Consider the following 12,896-nt stretch of genomic DNA (forward strand, 5'->3'; position numbering starts at 1 on the left):
GGCAGTCAAGTCAGCGTCACAAATTAAATAATTAAAATTAGAAAACATTGGTAAAATATTATATTGTCATTTAAAGAATTATAGATTTACATCTTTTGAACGCAATCAACTTGCCAGATTTAAAAATAACCTTACTGGGAAATCACACTTTGCAATAATCTGAGCACTGTGCCCAGAAAAATACGGCGTTGCGATACAGACTAGACGTCATGTTGGGGAGATCTAAAATCAAAAATACTATGTAAATAATCCATTACCTTTGATTCTCTTCATCAGATGTCACTTCCAGGTATCACAGGTCCATAACGAATGTAGTTTTGTTCAAAAAAGCTCATCATTTATGTCCAAAAATCTCCGTCTCGTTAGCACATGATGTAAGCCAGCCGGACTTCTCGTCATGAACGAGGGGAAAAAATATATTTCCGTTCATTCAAACATGTCAAACGTTGTATAGCATAAATCATTAGGGCCTTTTTAACCAGAACATGAATAATATTCAAGGTGGACGAATGCATAGTCTTTTATAACGTATTGGAACGAGGGTACCCAACATGAAGTAGCGCGCCAGGTGTCTAATGGGACATCACCGTTCCATGGCTCTTGTTCGGTCAGATCTCCCTCCAGAAGACTCAAAACACTTTGTAAAGGCTGGTGACATCTAGTGGAAGCAATAGGAAGTGCCAAAATATTCCTAAACCCCTGTGTTTTTCAATGGGATAGGTTTAAAGTCAATACAACACATCAGGTATCCACTTCCTGTCAGAAAATGTCTCAGGGTTTTGCCTGCCAAATGAGTTCTGTTATACTCACAGACACCATTCAAACAGTTTTGGAAACTTTAGAGTGTTTTCTATCCATATATAATAAGTATATGCATATTCTAGTTACTGGGTAGGATTAGTAACCAGATTAAATCGGGTACATTTTTTTTATCCAGACGTGCAAATGCTGCCCCCTAGAACCAACAGGTTAACCCCAGTCTTGTATTGGTACAGAGGATGTGTGTGTGTGTGTGTTAATCCCAGTCTTGTATTGGTACAGAGGATGTGTGTGTGTGTGTGTGTGTTAACCCCAGTCTTATATTGGTACAGAGGGTGTGTGTGTGTGTGTGTGTGTGTGTGTGTGTGTGTGTGTGTGTGTGTGTTAATCCCAGTCTTGTATTGGTACAGAGGATGTGTGTGTGTGTTAATCCCAGTCTTGTATTGGTACAGAGGATGTGTGTGTGTGTGTGTGTGTGTTAACCCCAGTCTTGTATTGGTACAGAGGATGTGTGTGTGTTAACCCCAGTCTTGTATTGGTACAGAGGATGTGTGTGTGTGTGTGTGTGTGTTAACCCCAGTCTTGTATTGGTACAGAGGATGTGTGTGTTAATCCCAGTCTTGTATTGGTACAGAGGAGTGTGTGTGTGTGTGTGTGTGTGTGTTAATCCCAGTCTTGTATTGGTACAGAGGATGTGTGTGTGTGTGTGTGTGTGTGTGTGTTAATCCCAGTCTTGTATTGGTACAGAGGATGTGTGTGTGTGTGTGTGTGTGTGTTAATCCCAGTCTTGTATTGGTACAGAGGATGTGTGTGTGTGTGTTAACCCCAGTCTTGTATTGGTACAGAGGATGTGTGTGTGTGTGTTAATCCCAGTCTTGTATTGGTACAGAGGATGTGTGTGTTAATCCCAGTCTTGTATTGGTACAGAGGATGTGTGTGTGTGTGTGTTAATCCCAGTCTTGTATTGGTACAGAGGATGTGTGTGTGTGTGTGTGTGTGTGTGTGTGTGTGTGTGTGTTAATCCCAGTCTTGTATTGGTACAGAGGATGTGTGTGTGTGTGTGTGTGTTAACCCCAGTCTTGTATTGGTACAGAGGATGTGTGTTAATCCCAGTCTTGTATTGGTACAGAGGATGTGTGTGTGTGTGTGTTAACCCCAGTCTTGTATTGGTACAGAGGATGTGTGTGTGTGTGTTAACCCCAGTCTTGTATTGGTACAGAGGATGTGTGTGTGTGTGTGTGTTAACCCCAGTCTTGTATTGGTACAGAGGATGTGTGTGTGTGTTAATCCCAGTCTTGTATTGGTACAGAGGATGTGTGTGTGTGTTAATCCCAGTCTTGTATTGGTACAGAGGATGTGTGTGTGTGTTAACCCCAGTCTTGTATTGATACAGAGGAGTGTGTGTGTGTGTGTGTGTGTGTTAATCCCAGTCTTGTATTGGTACAGAGGATGTGTGTGTGTTAATCCCAGTCTTGTATTGGTACAGAGGATGTGTGTGTGTGTGTGTGTGTGTGTGTGTGTGTGTGTGTGTGTGTGTGTTAATCCCAGTCTTGTATTGGTACAGAGGATGTGTGTGTGTTAACCCCAGTCTTGTATTGGTACAGAGGATGTGTGTGTGTGTTAACCCCAGTCTTGTATTGGTACAGAGGATGTGTGTGTGTGTTAATCCCAGTCTTGTATTGGAACAGAGGATGTGTGTGTTAACCCCAGTCTTGTATTGGAACAGAGGATGTGTGTGTGTGTGTGTGTGTGTGTGTGTTAATCCCAGTCTTGTATTGGTACAGAGGATGTGTGTGTGTGTGTGTGTGTGTTAATCCCAGTCTTGTATTGGTACAGAGGATGTGTGTGTGTGTGTGTGTGTGTGTTAATCCCAGTCTTGTATTGGAACAGAGGATGTGTGTGTGTGTTAATCCCAGTCTTGTATTGGTACAGAGGATGTGTGTGTTAATCCCAGTCTTGTATTGGTACAGAGGATGTGTGTGTTAATCCCAGTCTTGTATTGGAACAGAGGATGTGTGTGTGTGTGTGTGTTAATCCCAGTCTTGTATTGGTACAGAGGATGTGTGTGTGTGTTAATCCCAGTCTTGTATTGGAACAGAGGATGTGTGTGTGTGTTAATCCCAGTCTTGTATTGGAACAGAGGATGTGTGTGTGTTAATCCCAGTCTTGTATTGGTACAGAGGATGTGTGTAACAGGAAGAAGAGAAGCTCCACCGTCAGACAAGAAGAAGTGGGAGAAACAACGTTCGTAGCTCAGATGACTGTGTTTGATAAGAACAGGTACACACACACAGGGTTGTGTTCTTTTGTTATTTGTCTTTCACTCTGTCACACACACTCTGTCTCTTTCTCATTCTCCCTCTCATACGCTGCACACATCTCTGGCGGGCTGTGGGGCTTGTTCCACGTCTCTGGCGGGCTGTGGGGCTTGTTCCACGTCTCTGGCGGGCTGTAGGGCTTGTTCCACGTCTCTGGCGGGCTGTAGGCCTTGTTCCACGTCTCTGGCGGGCTGTGGGGCTTGTTCCACGTCTCTGGCGGGCTGTGGGCTTGTTCCACGTCTCTGGCGGACTGTGGGGCTTGTTCCACATCTCTGGCGGGCTGTGGGGCTTGTTCCACGTCTCTGGCGGGCTGTGGGGCTTGTTCCACGTCTCTGGCGGGCTGTGGGGCTTGTTCCACGTCTCTGGCGGGCTGTGGGGCTTGTTCCACCTCTCTGGCGGACTGTGGGGCTTGTTCCACCTCTCTGGCGGGCTGTGGGGCTTGTTCCACCTCTCTGGCGGGCTGTGGGGCTTGTTCCACCTCTCTGGCGGGCTGTGGGGCTTGTTCCACCTCTCTGGCGGACTGTGGGGCTTGTTCCACCTCTCTGGCGGGCTGTGGGGCTTGTTCCACCTCTCTGGCGGACTGTGGGGCTTGTTCCACCTCTCTGGCGGGCTGTGGGGCTTGTTCCACGTCTCTGGCGGGCTGTGGGGCTTTTTCCACCTCTCTGGCGGGCTGTGGGGCTTGTTCCACCTCTCTGGCGGGCTGTGGGGCTTGTTCCACCTCTCTGGCGGGCTGTGGGGCTTGTTCCACCTCTCTGGCGGGCTGTGGGGCTTGTTCCACCTCTCTGGCGGGCTGTGGGGCTTGTTCCACCTCTCTGGCGGGCTGTGGGGCTTGTTCCACCTCTCTGGCGGGCTGTGGGGCTTTTTCCACCTCTCTGGCGGGCTGTGGGGCTTGTTCCACCTCTCTGGTGGGCTGTGGGGCTTGTTCCACCTCTCTGGCGGGCTGTGGGGCTTGTTCCACCTCTCTGGCGGGCTGTGGGGCTTGTTCCACCTCTCTGGCGGGCTGTGGGGCTTGTTCCACCTCTCTGGCGGGCTGTGGGGCTTGTTCCACCTCTCTGGCGGGCTGTGGGGCTTGTTCCACCTCTCTGGCGGGCTGTGGGGCTTGTTCCACGTCTCTGGTGGGCTGTGGGGCTTTTTCCACCTCTCTGGCGGGCTGTGGGGCTTGTTCCACCTCTCTGGCGGGCTGTGGGGCTTGTTCCACCTCTCTGGCGGACTGTGGGGCTTGTTCCACCTCTCTGGCGGACTGTGGGGCTTGTTCCACCTCTCTGGCGGACTGTGGGGCTTGTTCCACCTCTCTGGCGGACTGTGGGGCTTGTTCCACCTCTCTGGCGGACTGTGGGGCTTGTTCCACAACAACTGCATTGCAGTTGGCCATCTAGAAATCACCTTTCTTCACAAAAACCGACTCACTCTGCATCACTGATTTGAAGCTCTGGAAGACGGCCAATGTCCCTTCCTCCTTTCAGGCGTCTGCAGTTGTTGGATGGGCTGTATCTGTTGCTGTTAATGTTTTTGTGTGTGTGTGTGTGCGTGTGTGTGTAGGCGTCTGCAGTTGTTAGATGGAGAGTATGAGGTGTCTATGCAGCAGATGGTGGACTGTCCTGTCAACAAGAAGAGAGCCACCTGGGAAACGAACCTGGATGGAAAGGTACGTGTGTGTTGTCACCAGACCAGAACGTGGACTTGGATACCAGGTTTAGTGCCCCATTACTCCATACCAAAACAATACCAGTGTTATGTGTTGCTGCCATGCTGTGTTGTTGTCTTAGGTCTCTCTTTATGTAGTGTTGTGTTGCTGCCATGCTGTGTTGTTGTCTTAGGTCTCTCTTTATGTAGTGTTGTGTTGCTGCCATGCTGTGTTGTTGTCTTAGGTCTCTCTTTATGTAGTGTTGTGTTGCTGCCATGCTGTGTTGTTGTCTTAGGTCTCTCTTTATGTAGTGTTGTGTTGCTGCCATGCTGTGTTGTTGTCTTAGGTCTCTCTTTATGTAGTGTTGTGTTGCTGCCATGCTGTGTTGTTGTCTTAGGTCTCTCTTTATATAGTGTTGTGTTGCTGCCATGCTGTGTTGTTGTCTTAGGTCTCTCTTTATGTAGTGTTGTGTTGTCATGTGTTGCTGCCATGCTGTGTTGTTGTCTCAGGTCTCTCTTTATGTAGTGTTGCTGCCATGCTGTGTTGTTGTCTCAGGTCTCTCTTTATGTTGTATTGCTGCCATGCTGTGTTGTTGTCTTAGGTCTCTCTTTATGTAGTGTTGTGTTGCTGCCATGCTGTGTTGTCGTCTTAGGTCTCTCTTTATGTAGTGTTGTGTTGCTGCCATGCTGTGTTGTTGTCTTAGGTCTCTCTTTATGTAGTGTTGTGTTGCTGCCATGCTGTGTTGTTGTCTTAGGTCTCTCTTTATGTAGTGTTGTGTTGTCATGTGTTGCTGCCATGCTGTGTTGTTGTCTTAGGTCTCTCTTTATGTAGTGTTGTATTGCTGCCATGCTGTGTTGTTGTCTCAGGTCTCTCTTTATGTAGTGTTGCTGCCATGCTGTGTTGTTGTCTCAGGTCTCTCTTTATGTTGTATTGCTGCCATGCTGTGTTGTCTTAGGTCTCTCTTTATGTAGTGTTGTCTTGCTGCCATGCTGTGTTGTTGTCTTAGGTCTCTCTTTATGTAGTGTTGTGTTGCTGCCATGCTGTGTTGTTGTCTTAGGTCTCTCTTTATGTAGTGTTGTCTTGCTGCCATGCTGTGTTGTTGTCTTAGGTCTCTCTTTATGTAGTGTTGTCTTGCTGCCATGCTGTGTTGTTGTCTTAGGTCTCTCTTTATGTAGTGTTGTGTTGCTGCCATGCTGTGTTGTCTTAGGTCTCTCTTTATGTAGTGTTGTGTTGCTGCCATGCTGTGTTGTTGTCTTAGGTCTCTCTTTATGTAGTGTTGTGTTGCTGCCATGCTGTGTTGTTGTCTTAGGTCTCTCTTTATGTAGTGTTGTGTTGCTGCCATGCTGTGTTGTTGTCTTAGGTCTCTCTTTATGTAGGGTGTTGTATGTGTTGCTGCCATGCTGTGTTGTTGTCTTAGGTCTCTCTTTATGTAGTGTTGTGTTGCTGCCATGCTGTGTTGTTGTCTTAGGTCTCTCTTTATGTAGTGTTGTGTTGCTGCCATGCTGTGTTGTTGTCTTAGGTCTCTCTTTATGTAGTGTTGTGTTGCTGCCATGCTGTGTTGTTGTCTTAGGTCTCTCTTTATGTAGTGTTGTGTTGCTGCCATGCTGTGTTGTTGTCTTAGGTCTCTCTTTATGTAGTGTTGTGTTGCTGCCATGCTGTGTTGTTGTCTTAGGTCTCTATGTAGTGTTGTGATGTCTCGTCGTGATGTGTGTTTTGTCCTATATTTTTTTTATTTTTATTTTTAATCCCAGCCCCCGTCCCTGCAGGAGGCCTTTTGGTAGGCCATCATTGTAAATAAGAATTTATTCTTAACTGACTTGCCTAGTTAAATAAAGGTTACATAAAACATGTAAATAAATAAAAGGTATATTAACCAAAGTCCCAGAATGGCTCTTGATCCAGACAGATAAACTCAGCTACTGCTCTGTTCAATAGTTAGGCATCTGAGAAGTTCAATATCATTACATTTAAAATAGGAATGTGACAAATGTAAAAACATTAAAACAGCCATTTAAAAAAAGTAAAAAATTAAACGATGAATCATCAAATGCGGTCCTACGTATGACCCACTAGTGGTAGTGAAATGTTAGCTTTAGCTGTAAGCTAGCAAGGAACGTTAGCCTACAAAGCTGGAAGCTACCGGTATCTTCTGTGCAGGCTAAGTGGAGATCTAACATGATGCAGCCCAGGCTCCCAGTACAGGCTGAGTGGAGATCTAACATGATGCAGCCCAGACTCCCAGTACAGGCTGAGTGGAGATCTAACATGATGCAGCCCAGACTCCCAGTACAGGCTGAGTGGAGATCTAACATGATGCAGCCCAGACTCCCAGTACAGGCTGAGTGGAGATCTAACATGATGCAGCCCAGACTCCCAGTACAGGCTGAGTGGAGATCTAACATGATGCAGCCCAGACTCCCAGTACAGGCTGAGTGGAGATCTAACATGATGCAGCCCAGACTCCCAGTACAGGCTGAGCGGTACAGGCACGGTGCACTCCGTGGGGGACATCGACTGCATTGATAAACAGATTTGATCCGTGAGACACATTTGGCAGAAGTACCGAAAATAAAAATGATTGTATCAAAAAACTACTGAAGTTTTGTATACGGTGCATCACTAGTGTGTAATTCCTCCTCCCAGGCCCCTGGTCTTCCTCTCTGAACAGATAGGAAGAGGTCAGCACTTCCCTTTACTCATGTCTTTGTCTCTCTCTCTCTCCCTTCCCCACTTTCTGTAGCTCCTCCCTCCGTTTGAGACGTTCTCCAAGGGTCCTACTCTCCAGTTCACGCTTCGTTGGACAGGCGAGCCCAGTGATAGGTCGACGGCCCCTGTGGCCAAACCCCTCGCCACGCGGAACGCTGACGCTAGCAGCCTGACCTCCGACCCTAGGCCCTGCTCCCTCAGACCCACTCAGACCGTAGGTGAGACACGGGCCGGACGACGCACGCGCACACAGACGGACTGTTGTAATCTGTAGAAGCTCACTAAATGGTGTCAACTTAAAGGGATACTTTAACATAAACCATGTTTAAATGAATATCATTTTTATGTCTTTGCGTCCGGTATAAAGGAAGTTAGAGGTAGTTTTGTGAGCCAATGCTAACTAGCGTTAGCACAATGACTGGAAGTCTGTGGTATCTGCTAGCGAACATTAGTTAGAAATTGCGCTAGTGATAGTTAGCAACATCCTTCATACTGGACACCGAGAAATAGAAGTATTATCCACGAGTTCATCTGATTTCTGGGGAAGTAGATAAAGGGCCTCATTGCCAAAATCCCAAAGTATCCCTTTAAGGAAAAGAAGTGAGGAGAGGAGCTTGAGGAGAGGAGGTGAGGAAGCCTTAGTAGACTATTGAGATGCAGCCCTGTGACTATGGTCTACTGCCGCCCACAGGTTACATCCCAAATTGCATCCTATTCTATATATAGTGCACTACTGTTGACCTGGAAACGATGGGCCCTTTTCCCTATATTGTACACTACTTGACCAGAGTCCTATGGGTACCTTGTACAGCCAGTAGCCGGTTAGACAGTCAGTAACATTATAGACAGGATCACTGGGTCTGTATGTAACATGCAACCCCTTTAAACATGGTTCACGTTAAAGAATCCCTTTAAACATGGTACACGTTAAAGAACCCCGTTAAACATGGTTCACGTTAAAGAACCCCTTTAAACATGGTTCACGTTAAAGAATCCCTTTAAACATGGTTCACGTTAAAGAATCCCTTTAAACATGGTACACGTTAAAGTATCCCTTTAAACATGGTACACGTTAAAGAATCCCTTTAAACATGGTATATGTTAAAGTATCCCTTTAAACATGGTACACGTTAAAGAATCCCTTTAAACATGGTACACGTTAAAGAATCCCTTTAAACATGGTACACGTTAAAGAACCCCTTTAAACATGGTTCACGTTAAAGTATCCCTTTAAACATGGTTCACGTTAAAGTATCCCTTTAAACATGGTACACGTTAAAGTATCCCTTTAAACATGGTACACGTTAAAGAACCCCTTTAAACATGGTTCACGTTAAAGTATCCCTTTAAACATGGTACACGTTAAAGAACCCCTTTAAACATGGTTCACGTTAAAGTATCCCTTTAAACATGGTTCACGTTAAAGTATCCCTTTAAACATGGTACACGTTAAAGTATCCCTTTAAACATGGTACACGTTAAAGAACCCCTTTAAACATGGTTCACGTTAAAGTATCCCTTTAAACATGGTTCACGTTAAAGTATCCCTTTAAACATGGTACACGTTAAAGTATCCCTTTAAACATGGTACACGTTAAAGTATCCCTTTAAACATGGTTCACGTTAAAGTATCCCTTTAAACATGGTACACGTTAAAGAACCCCTTTAAACATGGTTCACGTTTCCTCTCTCTCTCTCTCTGTAGCTGTGATAGACTCCTTCAGCAGTACAGAATTTCAGATGAGACGAGAACACACACTTGAGGAACAAAGTGACAATCTACGCATATTCTACCAGGTGAGAGGGAGAAACACACTTACATTTTACATTTTAGCCATTTAGCAGACGCTCTTATCCAGAGCGACTTATAGTAGTGAATGCATACATTTCATTTCATACATTTTTTCCCCCCGTACTGGTCCCCCGTTGTATTGTTGTCTTTAGTGCACATTGCATTGTGCAATCCATGTCAATCACAGCTGTGTTGTGCTTGTCTTTTGTTCTCTTGTTATGTGTCTGACTGGGGGTGGATGGTATTAGAGACCTGGTCCTTTATAACAGGTCTGACTGGGGGTGGATGGTATTAGAGACCTGGTCCTTTATAACAGGTCTGACTGGGGGTGGATGGTATTAGAGACCTGGTCCTTTATAACAGGTCTGACTGGGGGTGGATGGTATTAGAGACCTGGTCCTTTATAACAGGTCTGACTGGGGGGTGGATGGTATTAGAGACCTGGTCCTTTATAACAGGTCTGACTGGGGGGTATTAGAGACCTGGTCCTTTATAACAGGTCTGACTGGGGGGTATTAGAGACCTGGTCCTTTATAACAGGTCTGACTGGGGGGTATTAGAGACCTGGTCCTTTATAACAGGTCTGACTGGGGGGTATTAGAGACCTGGTCCTTTATAACAGGTCTGACTGGGGGTGGATGGTATTAGAGACCTGGTCCTTTATAACAGGTCTGACTGGGGGTGGATGGTATTAGAGACCTGGTCCTTTATAACAGGTCTGACTGGGGGGTATTAGAGACCTGGTCCTTTATAACAGGTCTGACTGGGGGTGGATGGTATTAGAGACCTGGTCCTTTATAACAGGTCTGACTGGGGGGTGGATGGTATTAGAGACCTGGTCCTTTATAACAGGTCTGACTGGGGGTGGATGGTATTAGAGACCTGGTCCTTTATAACAGGTCTGACTGGGGGTGGATGGTATTAGAGACCTGGTCCTTTATAACAGGTCTGACTGGGGGTATTAGAGACCTGGTCCTTTATAACAGGTCTGACTGGGGGGTATTAGAGACCTGGTCCTTTATAACAGGTCTGACTGGGGGTGGATGGTATTAGAGACCTGGTCCTTTATAACAGGTCTGACTGGGGGTGGATGGTATTAGAGACCTGGTCCTTTATAACAGGTCTGACTGGGGGTGGATGGTATTAGAGACCTGGTCCTTTATAACAGGTCTGACTGGGGGGTATTAGAGACCTGGTCCTTTATAACAGGTCTGACTGGGGGGTGGATGGTATTAGAGACCTGGTCCTTTATAACAGGTCTGACTGGGGGTGGATGGTATTAGAGACCTGGTCCTTTATAACAGGTCTGACTGGGGGTATTAGAGACCTGGTCCTTTATAACAGGTCTGACTGGGGGGTGGATGGTATTAGAGACCTGGTCCTTTATAACAGGTCTGACTGGGGGGGTATTAGAGACCTGGTCCTTTATAACAGGTCTGACTGGGGGTGGATGGTATTAGAGACCTGGTCCTTTATAACAGGTCTGACTGGGGGTGGATGGTATTAGAGACCTGGTCCTTTATAACAGGTCTGACTGGGGGGGTGGTATTAGAGACCTGGTCCTTTATAACAGGTCTGACTGGGGGTGGATGGTATTAGAGACCTGGTCCTTTATAACAGGTCTGACTGGGGGGTGGATGGTATTAGAGACCTGGTCCTTTATAACAGGTCTGACTGGGGGGTGGATGGTATTAGAGACCTGGTCCTTTATAACAGGTCTGACTGGGGGTGGATGGTATTAGAGACCTGGTCCTTTATAACAGGTCTGACTGGGGGGTATTAGAGACCTGGTCCTTTATAACAGGTCTGACTGGGGGGTGGATGGTATTAGAGACCTGGTCCTTTATAACAGGTCTGACTGGGGGGTATTAGAGACCTGGTCCTTTATAACAGGTCTGACTGGGGGGTGGATGGTATTAGAGACCTGGTCCTTTATAACAGGTCTGACTGGGGGTGGATGGTATTAGAGACCTGGTCCTTTATAACAGGTCTGACTGGGGGTGGATGGTATTAGAGACCTGGTCCTTTATAACAGGTCTGACTGGGGGGTATTAGAGACCTGGTCCTTTATAACAGGTCTGACTGGGGGGTATTAGAGACCTGGTCCTTTATAACAGGTCTGACTGGGGGTGGATGGTATTAGAGACCTGGTCCTTTATAACAGGTCTGACTGGGGGTGGATGGTATTAGAGACCTGGTCCTTTATAACAGGTCTGACTGGGGGGTGGATGGTATTAGAGACCTGGTCCTTTATAACAGGTCTGACTGGGGGGTATTAGAGACCTGGTCCTTTATAACAGGTCTGACTGGGGGGTGGATGGTATTAGAGACCTGGTCCTTTATAACAGGTCTGACTGGGGGTGGATGGTATTAGAGACCTGGTCCTTTATAACAGGTCTGACTGGGGGTGGATGGTATTAGAGACCTGGTCCTTTATAACAGGTCTGACTGGGGGTGGATGGTATTAGAGACCTGGTCCTTTATAACAGGTCTGACTGGGGGGTGGATGGTATTAGAGACCTGGTCCTTTATAACAGGTCTGACTGGGGGGTATTAGAGACCTGGTCCTTTATAACAGGTCTGACTGGGGGGTGGATGGTATTAGAGACCTGGTCCTTTATAACAGGTCTGACTGGGGGTGGATGGTATTAGAGACCTGGTCCTTTATAACAGGTCTGACTGGGGGGTATTAGAGACCTGGACCTTTATAACAGGTCTGACTGGGGGTGGATGGTATTAGAGACCTGGACCTTTATAACAGGTCTGACTGGGGGTGGATGGTATTAGAGACCTGGTCCTTTATAACAGGTCTGACTGGGGGTGGATGGTATTAGAGACCTGGTCCTTTATAACAGGTCTGACTGGGGGGTATTAGAGACCTGGTCCTTTATAACAGGTCTGACTGGGGGGTATTAGAGACCTGGTCCTTTATAACAGGTCTGACTGGGGGGTGGATGGTATTAGAGACCTGGTCCTTTATAACAGGTCTGACTGGGGGTATTAGAGACCTGGTCCTTTATAACAGGTCTGACTGGGGGTGGATGGTATTAGAGACCTGGTCCTTTATAACAGGTCTGACTGGGGGTGGATGGTATTAGAGACCTGGTCCTTTATAACAGGTCTGACTGGGGGGTATTAGAGACCTGGTCCTTTATAACAGGTCTGACTGGGGGGTGGATGGTATTAGAGACCTGGTCCTTTATAACAGGTCTGACTGGGGGTGGATGGTATTAGAGACCTGGTCCTTTATAACAGGTCTGACTGGGGGGTATTAGAGACCTGGTCCTTTATAACAGGTCTGACTGGGGGGTATTAGAGACCTGGTCCTTTATAACAGGTCTGACAGGGGGGTATTAGAGACCTGGTCCTTTATAACAGGTCTGACTGGGGGGTGGATGGTATTAGAGACCTGGTCCTTTATAACAGGTCTGACTGGGGGTGGATGGTATTAGAGACCTGGTCCTTTATAACAGGTCTGACTGGGGGGTGGATGGTATTAGAGACCTGGTCCTTTATAACAGGTCTGACTGGGGGTGGATGGTATTAGAGACCTGGTCCTTTATAACAGGTCTGACTGGGGGTGGATGGTATTAGAGACCTGGTCCTTTATAACAGGTCTGACTGGGGGGTGGATGGTATTAGAGACCTGGTCCTTTATAACAGGTCCGCATCCTGTTTCCTATATAGTGCCCTTCAT

The 12,896-nt window shown here is 46.8% G+C and overlaps 1 protein-coding gene across 1 annotated transcript in view; it reads left to right on the top strand.

Annotated features, from left to right (window-relative positions):
- LOC106601962 (polycomb protein suz12-A) overlaps window positions 1-12,896 on the top strand; it is a 47,060-nt gene that overhangs the window by 15,244 nt on the left and 18,920 nt on the right. Inside the window, exons 8-11 of the mRNA XM_045715866.1 lie at window positions 2,940-3,039; window positions 4,617-4,722; window positions 7,442-7,625; window positions 9,113-9,204. Of these exons, the coding sequence (XP_045571822.1) occupies window positions 2,940-3,039; window positions 4,617-4,722; window positions 7,442-7,625; window positions 9,113-9,204 (482 nt within the window). The remainder of the gene's footprint in view (window positions 1-2,939; window positions 3,040-4,616; window positions 4,723-7,441; window positions 7,626-9,112; window positions 9,205-12,896) is intronic.

Source organism: Salmo salar, chromosome ssa03 (assembly GCF_905237065.1).
Source record: "Salmo salar chromosome ssa03, Ssal_v3.1, whole genome shotgun sequence".
NCBI lineage: Eukaryota > Metazoa > Chordata > Actinopteri > Salmoniformes > Salmonidae > Salmo > Salmo salar.